Here is a 23,539-nt window from a genome sequence, read left to right as displayed (position 1 = left end):
CCCTCCTTTCAGGCCACAGGTTGGAGAGACAGGAGTCCTCCGTGGCCGCCGGCAGTAAAGACCCTGCAGTTTGGCATACTTTTGTCTTGGTGTTGACTTTCTGTGCTCGCTCCAGTACAACAATATAACAGCTTACGGGTGGAAAGAGTGAGAGTTTGGGGGACAGGGAACCCTACATTTGAATCTTAATTCCACCACTTATGGGCTATGGTCATGACCTTTAGTCCGTCTCCCTGAGTTTCACTGCCTGAGACTAATTATACTGAAAAGGCCAGTATTGCCAAATCCCGGTGCTCGGATGGGGATAATGAGAAAACACTCGCCAAAAAACCTAGTATACCTAGTATAATACCTGACACATAGTAGGTGCTCAATAAGTGATGCTTATTGATGTTTTGTTTTTTTGTTTTTTGTTTTTTGTTTTTTTTTTTGTTTTTTTTTTTTTTTTTTTTGAGCTGGAGTCTTACTCTGTCACTAAGGTTGGAGTAGTGGCATGATCTCAGGTCACTGCAACCTCCACCTCCCAGGTTCAAGCGATTCTCCTGCCTCAGCCTCCCGAGTAGCTGGGATTACGGGTATGTGCCACCATGCCTGGCTAATTTTGTATTTTTAGTAGAGACAGTTTTCTCCATGTTGGTCAGGCTGGTCTCGACCTCAGATGATCGCCCTCCTCGGCCACCCAAAGTGCTGGGATTACAGGCCTAAGTCACTGAGCCCAGCCAAAAAGGGTCTTATATCAGCATTCAATGCTATGGCTTAGAAATGACACATATTATTTCCATTCAAAAATCTTTTGTCCAGAGCTGGCTACATACTCTCACCCAACCATAAGGAGACCAAGAGGAATAATCCCACCGTGCATCTGGAAAGGGAGAAAGCCGGACAAATGTGGCCAACAGCCCCAGTGACAACCACAGTGCTTTCGAAAACCACTGCCCAGAGCAGAGGGAGGGAGGATCAGCATGGGGGTGGGAGGAAGGATGAGCCAGAGGGGAATGGGGAGGAGTCAGGGGTGCCTGGTATGGAGAGCCATTCTCAGGTCAATGTGCAGGGCTGAGGCGGGTGCCTTTCTTATGTGGACCCAGACCCAGACAGACCCTGGGCCTTTCTGTTCTGCAGACAAACAAGCTAGTCTCATTAGAATGTGACAGTCACAGGCTTTCCACATGGACGGTGAAGCTGCCTGGATACTGTTTTTTTGTTTGTTTGTTTGTTTGTTTTTGAGACAGAGTCTTGCTCTGTCGTCCAGGCTGGAGTGCAGCGGCATGATCTTGGCTCACTGCAACCTCCCCCTCCTGGGTTCAAGCAATTCTCTGGCCTCAGCCTCTAGAGTAGCTGGGACAACAGGCGGCTAACTTCTGTATTTTTTATTAGAGATGGGGTTTCACCATATTGGCCAGGCTGGTCTCAAACTACTGACCTTGTGATCCGCCCGCCTCAGCCTCCTAAAGTGCTCGGATTACAGGCGTGAGCCACCCACTGCGCCTGGCAGATGCCGTTTTTTGTTTTGTTCCTGTTTGGTTTTTTGAGACGGAGTCTTGCTCTGTCACCCAGACTGGAGTGCAGTGGCACGATCTCGGCTGACTCGCCTCCCAGGTTCAAGCGATTCGCCTGCCTCAGCCTCCTGAGTAGCTGGGATTACAGGCGCGCGCCACCGCACCCGGCTAATTTCTGTATTTTTAGTAGAGACCAGGTTTCACCATGTTGGCCAGGATGGTCTTGAACTCCCGACCTCAAGCGATCCGCCCGCCTTGGCCTCCCAAAGTGCTGGAATTACAGGCGTGAGAGCCACCAAGCCCGGCCAGATGCTGTTTTCCTGGCACTCCACTTTATGAGCAAAACTGTCACCTGTATCTCCCCGGCTCCACCCCTTCGGCTCTGCTGGATTCCTGGACCTCGTCACTAATTCGAAGTGTTCTCAACTTGGCCTCCTCGGCTCCTTCCTGGTGCCCCCGTTGACTCCCCTGCCCAGGGTTTGTGTCTCTGTAACTGCTGACGTCAGAAGCAGCAGCTCTACCTGCCTGTCCTCCGAGGTCCGGGACTGCGGCTGCGCAGCGCTGACAGCGCGGTGTGTGTGCCAACACTGCCACCTCCTGGCCCTGCCGAGGCTGCCCGCAACACGCCGGGCTCGCACTGCGACCTTTTTTCAGCTACGGTCCTCAAGATTCAGCAGGAGGCCTGGCTAGGGGCGCTTAAGCGGCCGACACGGGGGTCTGGCCAGTTTCCATTCTGAGCCATGCTGGCCTTCTTTCAGATTCTAGAATTTAGTTCTTCTCTGGACCTCCCTGCCAGCCACAGGCCTTTGAATGTGCTGAGCTGCCGCTGGGATCCCCTCATCACCACTCTTCTCCCCAAACTTCTTCATCCCTTGGCCGACCCTGAAGACAGCTGAGGCTGGGCGTGGTGACTCATGCCTGTAATCCCAGCACTCTGGGAGGCCGAGGCAGTTGCGTCACTTGATGTCAGGAATTCAGGACCAGTCTGGCCAACGTGGTGAAACCCTGTCTCTACTAAAAATACAAAAATTAGCCGGGTGTCGTGGCAGGTTCCTGTACTCCCAGCTACTGGGGAGGTTGAGGCAACACAATTGCTTGTATCCGGGAGGTGGAGGTTGCAGTGAGCCAAGATGGCAAGCCACTGCACTCCAGCCTGGGCAACAGAGCGAGATTCTGACTCAGAAAAAAAAGTCTTAGCTGAAATGTCACTCCCTTGACTCCTGAGACTTAGTCAAGCCTCCCTGCTATGAGATCTCTCCCCTTCTTGCTGGCTGGGTGGGCGATGCTGGAGGATCTGGAAAGAGGAACACTCATGGTTCAAGAGCATTTCCAAACAGCAAACAGAGGTTTCAGAACCCTGTGAGCATCGATGCCTCCCCACTGAGAAGCTGGTCACACACGCTTTGTGATCCTCCGAGGAGAGATGCAGGCCTATCAAACATGCTGGCCTTCGTGAGAAAGGTGCCTTGTTTATCCCAATAAGCTGATTCAGGAAAGGGAGCATCGACTTCCTTCTCTGTTTACCGTGGAGGACTCACATCTTCCTTGTGCCAGGAGAGTGGCCATCTCCTTGCCAGTGCAGACCTAGTGCTCACTGGAGGCTGGAGAAGGCACCCCTAAGAAATGTTCAAGCATGATAGCTACCCAAGAGGCCCCTAGTGCCCCAAGAGCTGGTCAGTTTTGTTCCTAATATTATATATATATATATATATATATATATATATATATATATAAAAGTAAGGAAATTCAATGGAAGTGTAAGCATACAGGCATGTGTAGTAGGTAAACTGGGATTCACTCTTACTGGGGGAATACCACCCAGGTTTTGACAAAATACAGAAGGCAAAAGAAACTGCATTTGGTATAATAAAATACGATTAGGCAGAGCAAGGTGGCTCATGCCTGTAATCCCAGCACTTTGGGAGGGCAAGGCAGGTGGACCGCCTGATCTCAGGAGTTTGAGCTCAGCCTGGGCAATATGGTAAAACCCTGTGTCTACAAAAAATACAAAAATTAGCAAGGCACGGTGGTACATGCCAGCCATTCCAGTCACTAGCAGGGCTGGGGTGGGAGGATCGCTTGGGCCCACGAGGTCACAGCTGCAGTGAGCTGTGTTCACACCACTGCACTCTAGCCTGGGTGAAAAAGCAAGACCCTATCTCGAAAAAAAAAAAATTAGCAGCCTATAATTCCAAAGCAGAAAACTAGCTGGCTGGCTATGCACTAAATCTGACCAGCCATTATGTGTAAGGTATGTGTGTGTGTGTGTGCAAGTGTGTGTTTGCATATGTATTGTTTAAATACTTTATTTACCAACAGTTACATTTCAGGAAATTTCACATCAAATGATCTATAGGATCTTTCTTTGTAAACATGAAGTGGGCAACATGAGATCCCCACTTCTTTTTTTTTTTTGAGGTGGAGTCTTGCTCTATACCCCAGGCTGGAGTGCAGTGGCACGATCTCGGCTCACTGCAACCTCCACCTCCCGGGTTCAAGCAATTCTGTACCTCAGCCTCCTGAGTAGCTGGGATCGCAGGTGTGTGCTACCACCTACTTGGGAAGCTGAGGTGGGAGGCTCCCTTGAACCCAAGGAAGTCGAGGCTACAGTGAGCCGTGATCACGCCACTGTACTCTAGCCTCAGTGACAGGGTGAGGAATTTTTTTTTTGTATTTTTTAGTAGAGACAGTGTTTCACCATCTTGGCCACACTGGTCTTGAACTCCTGACCTTGTGATCCACCCACCTCGGCTTCCCAAAGTGCTGGGATTACAGGCGTGTAAAGGAAGCTTTTTTTTTTTTTTTTTTTTTTTTTTTGAGACAGAGTCTTGCTCTGTTGTCCAGGCTGGAGTCTGGAGTGCAGTGGTACAATCTCGGCTCACTGCAACCTCCACCTCCTGGGTTCAGGTGATTCTCTTGCCTCAGCCTTCCAAGTAGCTGGGACAACAGGTACGCGTCACCATGCCCTGCTAATTTTTGTATTTTAGTAGAGACAGGGTTTCACCGTATTGGCTCCTGACCTCATCCTCTGCCCACCTCAGCCTCCCAAAGCGGTGGGATTCCAGGCTTGAGCCACCACGCCTGGCCAAGACCCCCACTTCTATCAGTAGCCATCCTGGCTGAATCCAAGTAGGCTGCTTGTGGTTCCAGTTCACCCCAGTCCCTGCCTGGCCTCTGCAGGCCTCTGGGTTTGCAATCCCAGCTCCCTGCCACCGCCACTACTGCTGAGAGTGTGCCCTTCCGCTACTCAGAACCTCATTGGCTGCCTGCAACCCTGGGGATCATTAGGGGAGGAGACGCTAAGCCCATCTATCAGGTGAAAAACCTGAAGCCCAGAGAGGGAAAGTGACTTACCTAGAGACACACAGCTCTTAGTAAGCAGAGTGGAGGCCAACTCCAGACATTCCCACTCTGAGATTTAAGGAAAAAAAAAATGTGATTTAATAATCTCAAAGTTTCTTCCCTCCCTTCCTACCGCCCTCTCCCTCCCTCTGTCCCTCCCTCTGTCCCTCCCTCTGTCCCTCCCTCTGTCCCTCCCTCTGTCCCTCCCTCTGTCCCTCCCTTCCGCCCTTCCTTCCCCTTCCCTTTCCCTTTCCTTCCCTCTTCCTTTCTTCCCTTTCTTTCTTTTCTTCTCTCCTCTCTCTCTCTCTCTCTCTCTCTCTGAGACAGGGTCTCAGTCCTCACCCTGTCACTGACTGTAGTCTCGACTTCCTTGGGTTCAAGGGAGCCTCCCACCTCAGCTTCCCAAGTAGCTGGAGCCACAAGCACGGGCTAATTTTTTGTCTTCTTTGCAGAGATGGGGTTTCACCATGTTGCCCAAGCTGGTCTCAAACTCCTGGGCTCAGGCAGTCCTCTTGCCTCAGCTTCCCGAAGTGCTGGGATTACAGCCATGAGCCACCGCGCCCGGCCAATCGCAAAGTTTCTGAAGTAGGAAATGGGATTCTATTCTGTCCCCAGCTAATTGTTCCTAACCGCTGGTGGCAGCCTGGTTTGTCTCCTGCTTGGACAAACACAGAGGTCTAAGCTCACACTTTTTCTAAGTTTTAAAGAAATTTATTTTCTATTTTTTCCCCATGACGTAGCTCCAGGAGATCCTGAGAACATGTGCCCTACAGTCTGGCTTTCAATCTTCTGATTGCAAAGCTGGGATCATGCTGCAGATACCATTCTGCAATGTACCCTCCCACCAAGCCAGCTCCCACACAAGCCTCTGAATGGCCGTCTTTCCCATTCAGGACACACAGCAGTATCTTTCTCCTATCACCCCACAGGCCTGAACAAAGGGCCAGAGAGGCGGAGTCCTGCGATTCACCTGCTCAGTCTCCCATCACAGGACCCTGGGCAAGTCACTCCTCTTTCAGAGCCTCAGTTTCCCTGCAGGAAAGAGGAGGTGCTCAGAGGCAAGGTGGATGAAACAGTTTCTGGGCTTCTTGTATCTCAAAAGAAATTCTCTTCCCGGCCGGGCGCGGTGGCTCAAGCCTGTAATCCCAGCACTTTGGGAGGCCGAGGCGGGTGGATCACGAGGTCGAGAGATCGAGACCATCCTGGTCAACATGGTGAAACCCCGTCTCTACTAAAAATACAAAACATTAGCTGGGCATGGTGGCACGTGCCTGTAATCCCAGCTTCTCAGGAGGCTGAGGCAGGAGAATTGCCTGAGCCCAGGAGGCGGAGGTTGCGGTGAGCCGAGATCGCGCCATTGCACTCTAGCCTGGGTAACAAGAGCGAAACTCCGTCTCAAAAAAAAAAAAAAAAAAAAGAAATTCTCTTCCCATGGCCGGGCGCGGTGGTTTACGCCTGTAATCCCAGCACTTAGGGAGGCTGAGGCAGGTGGATTACCTGAGGTCAGGAGTTCGAGACCAGCCTGGCCAACATGGTGAAACCCCGTCTCTACAAAAAAACACAAAAATTAGCCGGGCACGGTAACACACCCCTGTAATCCCACTTACTTGGGAGGCTGAGGCAGGAGAATCGCTTGAATCAGGGTTTAAAGGGATCAGAAGCAGTGATTCCTCTGACTCACCTGTTCACCTCTCCAGCATGACCAGTTCTCAACAGGGAAACTACTGTTTGTTTTCCAACAGCAGAACAAAGTAGGAAGCTCATCAGTGGAAGCTGCAATTCCTGAGGGGTTCCTGTTAATGAAGCAAATAAAGGCAGCCTGCTGCTCTTGGTCTGGATCAACCAGGCTTCTTGGTCAAGCAGAGGTACCAACTCTGGTTTTTTAGGGCAGGAACCAACATGAAATTCACTGGAATGATATCAGAAGAACCCCACCTGCCCAGGAGTCTGGAGATTGGCTTAGAAAATTAATAGACACTAAGACAGCGACATGGTGTCCAAGGCAGCAAGCACGAGAGCCCCGCTTTGTCAGGAGTGACGCGGCCACAGGCTGCCCCACCACCTGCGGACGTCATCTCTGCCGGTGCAGGACTGTGTCTGTTCCCCTCCGGGGCATTCCTGCTGCTCTCACTGAGAACGGGTTCTAAGCACCCTGGGGTCTGCCTCACCTGCTCGGGATTCAGGATCCCATGTGGAAGCAGCCAGTTAGTCACCCTAAGCCTCGTCTAGAACCCTGGATGTCAGGGAAAAGCATTTTCTTCTTCCTTCCATCCTCTGACCTGCCCTGGGTCACATCCAGTGAACCTCCGACTTTGCTTAAGACAATCAGACTCTGTTTTTGTCGCTTGCAACAGATACCGTAGAGTGGAATTGCATCAAATGCAGAAAACATGGTGGCATTTTTACTGTAAGTGTCAGGGGCAAATGGTTGATGGGTCACTGAAGAAATAAACTGCGCAGTGCTGGAAATCTTCAGTGAAATGGATGAAAAAGTGTGAATTCTCCAAGAACTGATGAATCCTTGACAAATGACACACATTGTGCCCGAGTTAGGCAAGTCAGTGGCTGTGGCTCTGTTGACTTCTTCAGGAAGAAATGGGTGAATCAACTGAATGTCAGGGGAGCCTCGGCTGACGGGGAGTTGCAGGGACTAAGGCAAGTCATCTGCTCCGTGCTACACACACACAAAACTCAGTAGGCCCTGGGGGCACTTTATGAGTCACTTAGGAGAGGTTCTGCCGTGATTTTGTGCGTCTTATATCTCTCGCCCCTGCTCTGGGCTCCAGCCAAGGCGTCCACAGTTTCGATACATGGAAATACAGATAATTAATGCCCACTGGAGCAAGCCCATCAAGAACAGGAGCGATGGTTAGAGGCCTCCCTCTCCCTTCCCTGTAGGGGAAAATTCTGAGGAGGCTTCCCACTGAAGAATTGGAAGCAGGTGTTGACGAAATCTATGTTCTTAAGGGCCAACCTGGCCCGGGGTGGAGGATGGGCTGGGATAGTGGCCAAAGCTGTGCAACAGGGAAGACCATTCTGGAAGCTCTTGCAGGTGTCTGGGCAAAATGAGAGGGCACACTGGATAAGGGTGTTTGCAGACTGAATGAGGGTGTTTGCTGTCTGGCTGTCTGTGTCCCTTTATGTGTCATGGACTTTCTCTTAACCTACACACAGGCTCCTCTGATTGTAGTAGCCTAATGGGACCCATGTCACTCTCAGGCCCGGGCTGCTAGATGGGGACCACACATGGGCTCGGCCCAAGTCAGATGTCTACAAGCTTTTCCTGAGTGCCTCAGGGGACACTGGGGTCTCAGAAGAAGGACCGGCCAGGAGAGCAAGCGGAAGGGAGCATGGAGACCTAGCTCCCTGAAACCCTGGAAAAAGGATCATGAGGAGAGAAGTCAGGCACCCAGAGCCCAGGGAAGCCTCCATCAGCACCGCAAAGGTGCAGGCATCAGTCAACGTTGCTTAAACCCAAATTTCCAGAACGCAAGAGGGGAGAGCCAGGTGGACCTGAGATATCAGCTCATCCTGCCCCCTTTCCCAGCTGATGAGAAAACGGAGGCTCAGAGAGGCAGGATCTCTTGACTGCAGGCTGGGGTATCTTTTCAATGCACCACAAAGTTACGTGACTTGTTGCTGGCATCTGGTTTTGCTTTTATTTTCCTTCACAAATCAACTACTTTTCGAATACAGCATTTGGAGTTTCACTGGCATGTCGTTGGCCCCTCAGCGTACCCTGTTCTCAAGCAGAACCAAGCACGTTTCAGACCCTCCCACTGTCGGTTGACATCATCACCATCAGCTTTACCACTGTTAGGACAAAAATTTGAGACGGTAACTTGCCCCCGAAGTGGAAAAGCAGCAGTGAGACCAAGGAATGACTCAAGCAAGTCCTGCTTGGTGAGTTTATTAGGATGTCCACACGGGGCGCTCAGCAGGACAACCCTGGAGATCCGTTCTGCCTCCAGTCTCCAGACTGCTTTGCAGTTAACTTTCTGGCTCTTTGCCAACTGTGTCTGAGCCACATTTTCTTGGTGGTTTCTCATGTTCTCCAGGATGTTTGGATTCTCAGAGGCACCTGGTCCTCAGCTGGGGACCATGGCCATGGCTCATTGCCTGGCATTCAGGGTTCAAGCAGGGGACAAACACCCTTAAATAACCTAAAAGGGGACCCGTCACACTACAACCACCACCATCAAGAAGCCACCGTCTGAGACACACCCCCGGAAGGACAAGGGGGAGTGGATGCTGGAGAGACAGGTGGGAGCCCATCGCCAGGGAAAGACTTCGTTCTTAGAAAAACATCAAACAAATGAGCGGGTCTGCATTTTGGCTCGCTGCGTTTTCAGCTCTTTCTCTTCCTGGCCTCCTCATTGGCTGTTCCTGCACGCCTCCCCTCTATTCCTCTCCCAATATATGCTTTGGCCTAAAGCCAACTGTTTCTTCCCGTTCCCCACACTATCCCGTCCTCTCTCTTCCCTTATTCCAGGCTCGGCATTCCTGCCTTCTCCTCGGTGCACTTGCCATCTGCATTAACCCCTCCCCTGCTGTGCTCAGCTACAGAAATGCCAAAGCCCCTAACACTCAGCTCCATCAGCTTTGTCTCGCCCCCTTTATCCCTCTAATAAAATGTCTGCATTTTGTCCTGGCCCGTGTTCAGCTCGTCTCCCCTCATGGCTGCACTGCTCTGGAGTTCCCCACTACGTTATAGGTTCAGAGGTCAACAGATCTGAGAGAGCACCTTTAGATTCACCTCTAGTATCTGAGCCCGCTGCTTCAGCACCTCCGCTGACCATGAATTTGCCCCCTCAAGCAAGTGCTTTGACTCGTACACAAGGTTGACCACATCCAGCACAAGCAGGATGCCTGTAGGGGCCACATTTATCATCTGGCCTCCTCTGCCCGCCAGCCAGTTGGTGGGTCCACTTGTTAAGATCAACCCAGCACCATTTTCAGCTGAGATTTGCCCAGGGTGTTGGGCGCCGGCTCTGGCTCCCCTCATGGCACGAACCTGCTTCCCAAGGACTTCTGTGGCTTTGTAAAAATCAATAACGCGGGAGCGTGAGTCAGGTGGCATTTCATGCATAACTTCACTAAATTCTTTCAGTTTGTCCATGCTGGTCGCAGACAGCCTGCTGGCTTCGGCGTGTGCTGATGATGTGTGTGAGTGCTCCACGGCATTGGTGATGGCCCCAGCCACAAGAGACAGTGCTCCCAGCCCTGCCCCAGCTGCAGTGAGGGCCAGACTCGTCCCTCCTGTAAATGGTGCCAAAACAAGGCCGAGAATAGACATGATGCCAGAGGCAGTGCCAGTGGCGGAGGACACCACATTGGAGATGGTGGAGTCTCTGTGGACCTTTTCAATCCTATCTGCAAGGGCATAAAGCTCCCTTATGGACTCCTGAATATGCCTTCGGAGTTGAGGACAATTTTTCAAAAACCACTCTCTTGACTGCCGGTCATTTTGCCACTTGTCTTTGTCGTCAATAACCACATGTGTTGTGAGCTTCTTCAGAGCTTCATAGAGAGCATTTGCCTCATCTCTGTACCAATAAAGGACAGATGATTAAGAAAGGTAGCTTACTTATCTGTAAAATGAGCTTAATACGATCCATTCTACAGAAATCACAGAACTGTTACTAGAAGTCAAATGGAAATAAAGTTTTAAAATGTAAATAATTTTTTCAAGGCTAAACGTGTTTTGTACCTCATGGATACACCACAGTACTTACTCAGTATGGGAAGAAATAAGTTAAAGTTGTCTTCAGATGCACCTTAGTGGTAGGTATTGAACAAAGACGGCTCCCCACGCGAGGGAGGTCACCGCCGTCACTACCAGAGTGTGTGGAGAGGGGAAACGTTGTAGAAAAACAAAGAGAAGTGGGATGGGAGCAAACAGACCTTCGTTCAGAGTATCACTGAACAGTGAGAAATTAACTTCATCAGAAGAGTGGTCTTGCCTTTGTCCTGTGCCCCTGGGAAGTGGTCTCTGGGGCCCTGGAATGTCCTGCCTGGTAGGAACGTCTTTAATTCCTTTGTGGTTTGGCTTCAGGACAGTATAGCACCGTGATGGATGATGGGAGTTTGGGGACACTGGGTTTCTCTCCTGACCATCAGAAGAAGTGGAGGCCAAGGGAGTGAGGCCGCGGAGACGGGCTGGAGACTCCACGTCAGCCACGAGGCCAGTTTGTGCTCCAGACCCAGGAAGAGCTCTGCACTGAGGCACGGGTTGAGAAAGACTTTCTCTTTGTCCAAACCCCAGTTGGGCTGTTCTGAGCCTCTTCTCCTCTAAGCGCCGACCTTGGCCTCCCACACCCGTGCTGTGCTCTCTGGGCCTGCACCGCCGGGGCTCGGCAAGATTGCCCCAAGTCAGTTTAGGACCAGGGAGGGTCCTCCCCCGTTGCTGTCTGAGCACCTTTGCCATCCCATCACGGCCTTCACCTGCTCATTGGATGCGTGAGCGTCTGACCTGCCTTTAGGGAGAATCCTCTCAGGCCAGTTTAGGACAAACCCCCCACTCTGCTGTGTCCTGTCAGTCGGGTTTCATCTCCCACCCCTCACCCTGGTGTTGGCTGTGACTCCCCCTCTGTCTTTACTGTATTCAAAGCCGCGCTCAGCCTCCCTCTTCTGTAAAAACAATCCTGATAAAGCCTTCCTTCCTGATTTAATGTGATTCACAGGAGCTTTTCCTTAACTGGGTCAGCTTCCCTGGTCAGCAGCACCCCGCGTGTTTTGACCCACACTCACATGGGAGAACACAGCGTCCTGGGGACAGTGGAAGCTTCAGACTCCGCCCTGTGTGTCTCTTGCTTACACTGATTTTAATCTGTGTTCTTTCCCTGTGATAAACCGCAATCATGCAATAACAGTTTTCAGGGAGTTTCGTGAGTCCTTGTAGTGAATTATCCAGCCTGAGGAGGGCTTAAGAAAGCCCCTCAAGTTTGCAACTGGTGTCAGAAGTAAGGGTGTATTCAGACGTTGCATTTTGGCTAAATCTGAGCACTTAAGAATTCAAACAAAACCTCAGACGAAGAGGCATCACTTTGCCTGCTGTATTCTCTCTTCCAATGCCTCAAGCCCTTTGACCTTTCGACTGAAGGCCACTGGGTCCAGTCAGTGTCCTTTTTGACTGAAAAGTAAAAGACCTGGCTATGAATCCTGGCTCCACACGAACTCTCAAGCCACCTCACTGCCTCCTGACCTGGCACCTCCACACTTCAGGGACTCCCTCTCACATGTCACCAGCCAAACTAATGCCATGGTAAGTGACAGCTTCACCTGTGCGCATGCCAAGGCCATGTGCAATTTCATGGACCCTCTTGAGGACTCATGAGGCTTTGAAAATCATCTCTGTCAATCACTAGTGCTGAAAAGACCCAAATTTGGACCAGATGGTAGAGAAAGTGTTTTTCTCTTTGGCTGGGGACTTGTGAGTCTCCTGAGCACCTACTGTGGGTCAGTCATCATGCTAAGCACTTCATATGCTAAGCACTTTATCTTATTTTTCTCATAATAAAGCTCAATGGATGAAGAAAGGCAGAAGGTAGTCAAGTAACTTGCAAAGCTCCCATCACCAGTAGATGGCAGAAATGACCCTGCCCTTCCGGGCTTCCTCTCCCCTCAGCCTGAGGCCACTCACTGCCAGTGAAGGACTTGGAGGAAATATTCCTCCTGGACTACTGAGAGGGATAACCTCAGGCTCAGCAGAGGGGGCTGCCTGGAGGAGGTGTGCCTGAAACAGAAAACTAGCCCAGGGGAGATCTGGGTGTCATCGCCAGGGCACCCCATAGAGGTAACCCCCTGAAAGTTACCTGGGCAGTCCAGCCACAGCCACAAATCTCTGCCAGGCTTCACTGTCAGTCCGCAGGATTTCCAGATACACTGGATCAACTACCTTCTGGAAGAATTTGGTGATGTTTTCAGTAAAGTTTCTAATTTCTAGTTGGAAGCAAAAAGGCTAAGATTGGGAGAAGGTTTGCTGCAGTATAAATGGCATTGAGTACAAGGTGGTTTAGTGTTCATCCTCCTGACCAGCTGTCACATGGGGAATTTTTGATGGAGGCATCAGTGCTATAGACTGAAATGTATCCCCACCCAATTCTTCTACTGAGTGATTATATTTGGACGTTGAGACTTTGGGAAGTCATTAACTTAAAGGAGGTCATAAGGGTCAGATCCTAATCCTGTAGGGCTGGTGTCCAATTAAAAGAAAAAAAGAGACAGAAGATCTTCTCTCTTTTTCTCTCTCTTTCTGCTCTATCTTGCCCTCTAGCCCTCTCTTCCTCATTCCTTCCCTTTCTCTTTCTTTTTTCCTCTCTCTCTCTCTCTCTCTCTCTCTCTCTCTCTCTCTCACACACACACACACACACACACACAGACACACACACACAGACAAACACACACACGGGGAAGACCACATGAGGATACAGCACTGAGGCAGCCTCTGCAAGCCGGGAACAGTGTCCTTTCCAGACACCAACCCTGCTAACACCTTCACCTTGGACTTCTTGCCTCCAGGACGTTGAGAAAATAAGTCAATTGTTGAAGCCATCCAGCCTGTGGCATTTTACTAGGGCAGCCTGGGAAGAGTAATTTACCAGGGAAATGCCATGGTGCTTTGGGGAGGAACCCATCTATTTCAGCTGGCCTCTCTTGGGGCTTGGGGCACACTCATCGGCCTCCTTCCTCATCTGGGTTCCTCTGCGGCTCACTCGGCTCTGGAGGCACCACCTTTCATTCTAGGTGTAAGTAGGAACCAGCCAGGGAAGAGGAGGTGAGCCTACCTGAGTCTATGATGCCCGCAACAAGGTCACTGAGAGGCATACGTTGGAGCTCTTCAGCCACCGTCCAGCCTGGATGGTTCTGCTGCACCCTTGAGGAGGAGAAAACAATTGTGAGATGGAATGTGAGCCAGCTGTGGACAGAGGGAGGCCAATTTGTTACCCGTACAAATTAGGACAAAATTTAAAGCAGAAACATAGCAGCTGTGATGTGAAGCGCTGAACGAAGGAGAAGGAGGGTTAACATTGTCATTTTTAAAAGAGGGAAGTTAAGAAACACTGGGTACAACTGAGCATATAGGAAAGTTGTAAGTCAATTGTTTACAGCTAGACTGTTGCTCATGGAAGACATCAAACTGGTGATACGATGTCAGAAAAAGGTGGAGAGGAGAGGTAGAGGCAGCGTACACACAGGATGAAAGTGACTAGTAATGATACAGTGAGTGATAACCCTGACACCGCTTCAGCCCATCACAGTCAGGACGGCTCCAAGCAGGACCATTTTTCTTTCCTCACCATGTGTCTCTGCTCACTCCCTGGCACAGCCAGTTCCAGCAGCTGGTCTTTGTTGCAGACTTTAACAGCACAGTGGTTCCCAGGGGCTCTGATGGGGCTCTATCTTCCAGGTCTCCAAAAGCTGCCCTCTCACAAGCCACTTACCTCCCTCTTTCCCTTTCCTGACTTTGTCTCAGGGTTGGGGCCCCTAGATGTGTGTCTTCTGGGGCCCCCATGCAGCAAGGGTAAAAGGGGGACTCCTTCCTGAACAGCAGTTCACCAGGGGAGTATGCTGAGGGGCGTCTGGGTCCTTTAGGAGAGGGGCTTTTCTTCCCCCTCCTCCTGTTTGTTCTCGGTGTGACCCTCTAGGCCAGGGCAGCCATCTCAACACCATGAGCCAGGAGGACCAGGAGAGAGCAGAGGAGCAGGAGGGCAGAGAGAGCTGGAGCCTCGGACATGCCCCACACGTGTGAGGAGCTGTGCCTGGGAGCCCATCCTCCCTGGTCATTGTTGGCCTGGCTGAGACCCTGATCTGGGGCCTCTGCTGAATATTGAGGCTGGACTGCCCATTAGCCTTGACGAGGACACAGCCGGTGTCCTAGTCCTGGGCAAGTCTGCTGGTTGGTCAATTCTCGGAAGAAACTTTGGTTCCTCGAAGAAGCCCAGATGGTGCCTGGTCGAGCCCAAGCCCTGGCCTACTGTGCAGCCCAGACAGGGAGCCCTCCCTCCCACCTCAGCGCTCTGAGCCAAGCTCACCAGATGCACAGGACACAGACTCTCAGCAATGCAGCTCCGTCCATGTCGCTGTGGGGCTTCCTCCTTGGGCGGGAAAACAGGGGTGGAGACGGTGTGCTCCTCCTGAGAAATCACCATTTTCATTTCATTTTGGAGCAATGGTTCTGCTCTGTCACCCAGGCTCGAGTGTTTTTGTGCCATCATAGCTCATTGCAGCCTAGAGCTCCTGGGCTCAAGTGATCCTCCTTCTTCCACCTTCTGAGTAGCTGGGACTAGACGTCACCACGCTGGGCTAATTTGTTCATTTTTAACTTCATAGAGACGGCATGTCCTGTGTTGCCCAGGCCGTCTTGAACCCCCGGCTTCACGCGGTCCTCCCGCCCCGCCTCCCGCAGCACTAGGATCACAAGCCAGCCACGGCGCTTTCCACCTTGATGGGCATCTCTTGCTGGTGAAGAGCAAATAAAACCATGACTCAGATTTCACAGAAGTTACCCCCTGATTTCATGTGCTTTGGGCAGCTCTATCAGGATTTTGAGAGGGGAAAATGCTTCGGCTGGGAGGGGAGGTGACTTGCCCAGAGTCACACAGCTCTTGGAGGGCAGAGGGGAGGCCAGCATCTGGCTTTGTGACTCTCATATTGAAGCAAAAATCTGTGATTTTAATAATCCAGTTTCCTGGTTTGATTCTGCTTCTACAAACAGAGATCTAAGCTCACACTCCTATGTTATACTCAGAGTTCCACAGTGTGGCTTTTGAATCTCATGATTGCAAAGCTGGCATCATGCCACTGGCACCATTCTGCAATGCACCCTCTCATTCCGCTGTCTGAGCCACATGTCCCATTAGAGACACGGTACAGTGTGTTTATTCTCCATCACCCCAGAGGTCTGAACAGAGGGACAGAGGTGAGGGCCAGAGACGTGGACGTATGATCTACCTGCTCAGCCTGCTCACCTTGCGCAGGACCCTGGACAAGTCACTTGCCTCCCAGGCCTCAGTTTCACCAAAGAGCCTGGCACAAGTTGGTGCTCAGACTCAGGGTGGGTGAGACGACCTCTGAGTTCCTTGCATCTCAAAAGAAATCTGTTGCCCCACTGGGCCTCAGCAGCAGCACCCTGGGGCCAGCCTGGGTGTGGCCAGGTCACATGGAAAGGCTGGGCTCCGGGTCATCTCCCCTCCTCCACCTTCTTTGGTTCCTCAAATTTTCCAAAGAGATGGGCACCCCCAACCCCCACCTTCCTTATGGGGTCACCCCGCTGTGTCTCAGCCATCAAAAACAGAGCTGAGCCCAGGGAGCTTTGTGAACCCATCGCACCTGCTCCTTCGTTCCCCCATTACAGTTTAGGGGCACAGCAGGAGGGAGGGAGCAGTCACATTCAAGCCTAGGTAAAAAGCCAGGCTCTGCCACTATTTTCCTGTCTGATCTGAACCAGTTACCTAACTTCTCTGAGCTCATCTACAAAAGCTGAATGAGCCTTCCCTTACAGAGCTTGCTGTGAGAATAAGGAGATGGGGTCAGTGGGGGGGGCGGGGAGGTCAACTGTCCCCAGCTTACCAAGGAATCTTCCCCTGACAGAGACTGAGCAAGATCCAGGTGTTCTGAGCTGTGCGGATCCCAACTCTAGCTGTGCCTCTGTCTAATAACCAGACAGGTCCTCCAGCCTCCCAGACAAACCCAGGAATTCAAAAGAGAAAGTGAAAGTCACAACTTCCCAGCAGCTGGTGATTCAGCACTGCAAACACACTGCCCCCAGCACCGCCTTCAGTCTGGGCTCACCCTCCTTGCTGCTGCACTTAGAGGAGCAGCCCCAGAAGACATTCAAGTCCCTCTGGTCCGACCCACGTGTCTCACAGCCTGGGGTTAGGGGTCTGCTGTGTCACCTGGCCATGTCTCAGGCAGTCAGAACCACAGCTGAGCCCTGGGAGCTTTTTGAACCCATCTGAGCCACTTTGTCGTCCCTCTCTGCAGTTTAAGGGCACAAGGGGAGGGAAAGAGCAGTCAGACTTAAGCCTGGGTGCAAATCCAGGCTCTGCCACTGTTTTCCGGTCTTACCTGATCCAGTTGCCTAGCCTCTGTAAGCTCAAGAAAGATCAGTCACTGACGGATTGTGGGACCCTCCAGATTACTCCCCATCCTCCCGTGTCCCCATACTCCCCAGATGCCTGCCCTACTCCCACACATGCCATCAGCATTAGCCCAGTCTCTCACACACACCGAGTAGATACTTATTACATTTTTATTGTAATGCCGTTGGGGTTATTTTTTATTATATTTTCAAAACAGGGTCTCGCTCTGTAGCCCAGGCTGGAGTGCAGTGGCACAATCATAGCTCACTGCAGCTTCAAATCCCTGGGCACAAGCCATTTTTCCACCTTAGCCTCTAAGTAGCTGGGATTACAGGTGTGCGCCACTACGCCCAGCTAATTTTTGTATTTTTAGTAGAGGTGGGTTTTCGCCATGTTGGCCAGGCTGGTCTTGAACTCCTGACCTCAAGTGATCCACCCGCCTTGGCATCCCATAGTGCTGGGATTACAGGTGTGAGCCACTGCACCCAGCCCATTGTATCCTTCTTATACCTTTGCATCTTGATAGCTTAGCTGCTACTAAGTGAGAACATACAATATTCGGTTTTTCATTCCTGAGTTACTTCACTTAGAATAACCGTCTCCAACTTTATCCAGGTTACTACAGATGCCATTATTTCCTTCCTTTTTATGGCTGAGTAATATTCCATGACATATATAACATTTTCTTTATCCACCTGTTGGTTGCTGAGCATTTAGGCTGGCTCCATATTTTTTCAGTTGCAAATTATGCTGCTATATACGTACAAATGCAAGTATATTTTTCATATAATAACTTTTTTCCTCTGGGTAGATACCCAGCAGCGGGATTGCTGGATCAAATGGTATTCTACTTTTAGTTCTTTAAGGAGTTGCCATACTGTTTTCCATAGTGGTTGTACCAGTTTCTGTTCTCACCACCAGTGTAAACCTTTTCCCTATTCACCACATTCACAGCAACATGTTTTTTTTTGTTTGTTTGTTTTTTGTTTTTAACTATGGTCATTTTGGCAGGAGTAAGGTGGTAACTCATTGTGGTTTTAATTTGCATTTCTCTGATAATTAGTGATATTGAGCATTTTTTGATCTGTTTGTTGGCCATTTCTTTTTGCATATCTTCTTTTGAGAATTATCTATTCATGTCCTTTGTCCACTTTTTGGTGAGATTATTTGTTCTTTTTCTTGCTGAGTTTTCTGAGTTCCTTGTAGATTCTGGATATTAGTCCTTTGTCAAATACATAGTTTGCAAATATTTTCTCCCACTCTGTGGGTTGTCTGCTTACTCTGCTCATTATTTATTTTGCTATGCAGAAGCGTTTTAGTTTAATCAGGTTCCAGCTCTTTATTTTCGTTTCTGTTGCATTTGTGTTTGAATTCTTGGTCATGAACTCTTTGCCTAAGCCAGTGTTTGGAAAGTTTTTCTGATGTTATTTTCTAGAATTTTATGGTTTTAGGTTTTAGATTGAAGTCTTTGATCCATTTTGAGTTGATTTTTGTATGAGGATATTGTTTCACTCTTCTACACGTGCCTTGCCAATTCTCTCAGCACCATTTGTTGAATAGGGTGTCCTTTTCCCACTATGTGTTTTTCTTCACTTTGTCAAAGACTAGTTAACTGTAAGCATTTGGCCTTATTTCTGAGTTCTCTATTCTGTTTCCTTGGTCTGTGTGCTATTTTTTATACCAATACTGTACTGTTTGGTAACTATAGTCTTATAATATAGTTTACAAGTATAACCTTGTTGTAAGTTGGGTAATATGATACTTCCAGATTTGTTCTTTTTGCAAAGTCTTGCTTTGGCTATTCAGGCTCTTTTTTGATTCCCTACGAATTTTAGGATTGTTTTTTCTAGGTTTGCGAAAAATAATAATGTATCTTGATGGGAATTGCTTTGAATCTGTAGATTGCTTTTGACAGTATGGTCATTTTCACAATGTTAATTCTACCAATCCATGAGCATGGGTCATGTTTCCATTTATTTGTGTCATTTATGATTTCTTTCAGCAGTGTTTTGTACTTTTCCTTGTAGAGATCTTTCACCTCCTTGGTTAGGCATATTCCTAAGGTTTTTTTTTTTTTTTTTTTTGCTGCTGTTGCAAAAGGGATTGAGTGTTTTATTTGATTTTCAGCTTGATTGTTGTTGGATTTTCAGCAGTGCTACTGATGTGTGTACATTGATTTTGTATCCTGAAATATTACTAAATTCATTTATCAGATCTAGGAGCTTTTTTAGACGAGTCTTCAGGATTTTCTAGGTATATGATTATATCATCCACAAACAGCGACAATTTGACTTCCTCTTTACTGATTTGGTTGCTCTTTATTTATTTCTCTTGCCTGCTCTGGCTAGGACTTCTAGCACTATGTTGAATAGAAGAGGTGAAAGTGAGCATCCTTGTCTTGTTCCAGGTCTCAGGGGGAATTCTTTCAACTTTTTCCTGTTCAGTATAATGCTGGCTGTAGGCTTGTCATAGATGGCTTTTATTACCTTAAGGTATGTCCTTCTGTGCTGATTGTGCTAAGGGTTTTAATCATCAAGGGATGCTGGGTTTTGTCAAGTGCTTTTTCTGTTTCTGTTGAGATGATCATATGATTTTTGTTTTTAACTCTGTTTATGTGATATATCACATTTATTGATTTACATATATTAAGCTAATCCTACATCCCTGGTATAAAACCCACTTGATCATGATAGACTGTCTTTTTTGATATGCTGTTAGATTCACTTAGCTAGTATTTTGTTGAAAATTTTTGCATCTGTGTTTGTGAAGGAAGTTGGTGTGTAGTTTTGTTGTTGTTGTTATGTCATTTTCCGATTTTGGTATTAGAGTGATACTGGCTTCACAAAATGATTTAGGGAGGATTCTCTCTTTATCTTCTGGAATAGTTTCAGTAAGCCTAGTACCAATTCTTTGAACGTCTGATAGAATTCAGCTGTGAATCCATCTAGTCCTGGACTTTTTTTGTTGGCAATGTTTTAAAATTACTGTTTCTATCTAGTTACTTGTTTTTGGTCTGTGCAGAGTTTCTATTTCTTCCTGATTTAATATAGGAGGGTTGTGTATTTCCAGAAATTTATCTGTCCCCCCTAGGTTTTCTAGTTTGTGTGCACAAAGGTGTTCACAGTCGCTTTGAATGATCTTTTGCATTTCTGTGGTATCAGCTGTAATAACTGTTTCACTTCTTTTATTATGATTATTATACTTTAAGTTCTGGGTTACATGTGAGGAGTGTCCAGGTTTCTTACATAGGTATACATGTGCCGTGGTCATTTGCTGCACCCATCAACCCATCATCTACGTTAGGTATTTCTCTTAATGCTATTCCTCTCCTAGCCCCTCACCCCCCAACAGGCCACAGTGTGTGATGGTTCCCTCCCTCTGTTCATGTGTTCTTATTGTTCAACTCCCACTTATGAATGAGAATGTGCGGTGTTTGGTTTTTGTTCTTGTGTTAGTTTTCTGAGAATGATGGTTTCCTGCTGCATTCATGTCTCTTCAAAGGACATGAACTTATCCTGTTTTATGGCTGCATAGTATTCCATGAGGTATATGTGCCACAGTTTCTTTATCCATTCTATCATTGATGGGCATTTGGGTTGGTTCCAAGTCTTTGTTATTGTGAACAGTGGTGCAATAAACATACATGTGCTATGTCTTTATAATAGAATGATTTATAATTCTTTGAGTAAATAGCCAATAATGGGATTGCTGGGTCAAATGGTATTTCTAGTTCCGGATCCTTGATGAATCGCCACACTATCTTCCACAATGGTGGAACTAATTTACACTCCCACCAACAGTGTAAAAGCATTCCTGTTTCTCTATAGCCTCTCCAGCATCTGTTGTCTCCTGACTTTTTAATGATTGCCATTCTAACTGGCATGAGCTGGTATCTCAATGTGGTTTTGATTTGCATTTCTCTAATGACCAGTGATGGTGAGCTTTTTTTCACAGGTTTGTTGGCTACATAAATGTCTTCTGCTAAGAATAGTCTGTATCCTTTGCCCACTTTTTGATGGGGTCGTTTGTTTTTTTCTTGTAAACTTGTTTAAGTTCTTTGTAGATTCTGGATATTAGCCCTTTGTCAGATAGATGGATTGAAAAAATTTTCTCCCATTCTGTAGGTTACCTGTTCACTCTGATGATAGTTATTTCACTGTGCAGAAGCTCCTTAGTTTAATTAGATCCCATATGTCAATTTTGGCTTTGGTTGCCATTGATTTGGTATTTTAGTCATGAAGACTTTGCCCATGCCATACACAACGTTTATTGCATATGCCCTGAATGGTATTGCCTAGGTTTTTTTTTTTTTCCAGGGTTTTGAGGGTTTTAGGTCTTACATTTAAGTCTTTAATCCACCTTGAGTTAATTTTTGTATAAGGTGTAGGGAAGGGATCCAGTTTCAGCTTTCTGCATATGGCTAGCCAGTTTTCCCAACACCATTTATTGAATAGGGAATCCTTTCCCGATTGCTTATTTTTGTAAGATTTGTTGAAGATCAGATGGTTATAGATGTGTGGTGTTACTTCTGAGTGAGGCCTCTGTTCCGTTCCATTGGTCTGTATATCTGTAATTACACTCATTTTGCAGGCAAGGAAACAGGCTCTCTGAGTCCTGCTCAGGCATTCACTAAAGGCCATTGTATGCCAAGCCTTGTGCTAGTTCTCAGCCCAGAGAGACAAACAGGGCTCAGTCCCTGACTGTCCTCAGGTAGCTTCCAGCCTGGGCAGGAAAAGCACAAAGTAAATGAACAATTAAAACTCAGTGTGTAAGTACAATGAGAGAATGGATACAAGAGATTGGAGTACAGACAAGGCGCTCCTAACTGGCCTTGAGAGTTAAGAAAGATGTTTTAGAAGTGGTGACATCGAAATGAGTCTTTTTATTTATTATTATTATTATTATTATTATTTTGAGATGGAGTTTTGCTCTTGTTACCCAGGCTGTAGTGCAATGGCGCGATCTTGGCTCACCACAACCTCCGCCTCCTGGGTTCAGGCAATTCTCCTGCCTCAGCCTCCTGAGTAGCTGGGATTATAGGCACACGCCACCATGCCCAGCTAATTTTTTTTGTATTTTTAGTAGAGACGGGGTTTCACCATGTTGACCAGGTTGGTCTCGATCTCTTGACCTTGTGATCCACCCGCCTCGGCCTCCCAAAGTGCTGGGATTACAGGCTTGAGCCACCGCGCCCGGCCGATTATTATTATTTTTAGACGGAGTTTCACTCTTGTTGCCCAGGCTGGAGTGCAATGGTGTGATCTCGGCTCACTACAACCTCTGCCTCCTGGGTTCAAGCAATTCTCCTGCTTCAGCCTCCCCATTAGCTAGGACTACAGACGCCCCCACCATGCCCGGTTAATTTCTGTATTTTTAGTAGAGACGGAGTTTCACTATGTTGGCCAGCCTGCTCTTGAATTCCTGACCTTGGGTGGTCTGCCTGCTTGGCCTCTCAAAGTTCTGGGATTACAGGCATGAGCCACCACATCCAGCCCCTCTTCTTCTACTTTTTTTTTTTCCAGAAACAGGGTCTTGCTCTGTTGCCCAGGCTGGAGTGCAGTGGCATGCTCACAGCTCATGGCAGCCTCAAACTCCTGGCCTCAAGCAATCCTCCCACCTCAGCCTCCTGAGTAGCTAGGACTGCAGGCAAGTACTACCATGCCCAACTAAGTGTTTTTGTTTTGTTTTGTTTTGTTTGTTTGTTTTTTGAGACGGAGTTTTGCTCTTGTTACCCAGGCTGGAGTGCAATGGCGTGATCTTGGCTCACCGCAACCTCCACCTCCTGGGCTCAGGCAATTCTCCTGCCTCAGCCTCCTAAGTAGCTGGGATTACAGGCACACGCCACCATGCCCAGCTAGTTTTTTGTATTTTTAGTAGAGACGGGGTTTCACCATGTTGACCAGGGTGGTCTCGATCTCTTGACCTCGTGATCCACCCGCCTCGGCCTCCCAAAGTGCCGGGATTACAGGCTTGAGCCACCGCGCCCGGCCGTTTTGTTTTGTTTTGTTTTCCCTAACTCCTCAGCTCGAGCAATCCACCTGCTTTGGCCTCCCAAAGTGCGGGGATTACAAGCATGAGTGACTGCACCAGGACAAAATCATGTTGTAAGAGCATTTTCCAATTTGCTCTTCTTCACTTAGATTTTCTTTTTTCTTTTCTTTTCTTTTTTGAGACAGGGTCTCACTTCATTGCTTAGGCTGGAGTGCAGTGGTGTGACCAAGGCTCACTGCAGCCTCAACCTCCCAGGCTCAAGCCATCCTCCCACCTAAGCTGCAGGGAGCTGGAGTAGCCCACCCCCTCTAGGGGGATCAGCAGCAAGGCTGCTGTGAACTTTGGTTAAACTTCAGGGAAGTGAAACCACAGTTGGAGGATGTGTATGTCTCGGAGAACAGAGGGATCTAGAGAGAGATAACCAGCTTTCACTGACCTCGCTGCAGGATAGTTGTTAGCTGAAGTATGTTAACTGAAGTATGAGAATAATAATCACAGGCTGTTCTAAGTCACTGCACCCTCCCTCTGCTATGTGCTTTGTGAACATATAAAATAAAGTTCCCCGAAGCAGGTCGGGACCAGAAGACTGACATCCTTCACCTCCCGGACCGCCTGACCCAGCTTTCT

General features: G+C 48.5%; 1 protein-coding gene across 1 annotated transcript; it reads right to left on the bottom strand.

The window, feature by feature from the left end:
- Positions 1-8,732: 8,732 nt before the first annotated feature.
- Positions 8,733-16,493, bottom strand: LOC101043975 (apolipoprotein L3). Its single transcript, XM_010343510.3, has 5 exons — positions 16,410-16,493; positions 14,873-14,974; positions 13,667-13,713; positions 12,653-12,779; positions 8,733-10,384 (listed from the first exon to the last, which is right to left on the bottom strand). Exons 2-5 carry the CDS (start codon positions 14,914-14,916, stop codon positions 9,562-9,564), a joined length of 1,041 nt encoding a protein of 346 aa, XP_010341812.3. The 5' UTR covers positions 14,917-14,974; positions 16,410-16,493; the 3' UTR covers positions 8,733-9,561.
- Between the last annotated feature and the right edge of the window lie 7,046 nt (positions 16,494-23,539).

The sequence above is a fragment of the Saimiri boliviensis genome, chromosome 21 (assembly GCF_048565385.1).
Source record: "Saimiri boliviensis isolate mSaiBol1 chromosome 21, mSaiBol1.pri, whole genome shotgun sequence".
Lineage (NCBI taxonomy): Eukaryota > Metazoa > Chordata > Mammalia > Primates > Cebidae > Saimiri > Saimiri boliviensis.
This window is presented reverse-complemented; position numbering and strand designations above follow the sequence as displayed.

Bases quoted from the DNA above. Each gene is read 5' to 3' on its own strand.
- LOC101043975 (XM_010343510.3), bottom strand. From the start codon at position 14,916: ATGGACGGAGCTGCATTGCTGAGAGTCTGTGTCCTGTGCATCTG. The intron at 12,780-13,666 runs GTATGCCTCTCA...GCTTCCAACTAG, and splicing joins GGTGGCTGAAGAGCTCCAAC to AAATTAGAAACTTTACTGAA. The intron at 10,385-12,652 runs GTAACTTTCAGG...TTATTGGTACAG, and splicing joins GCTGTGGCTGGACTGCCCAG to AGATGAGGCAAATGCTCTCT.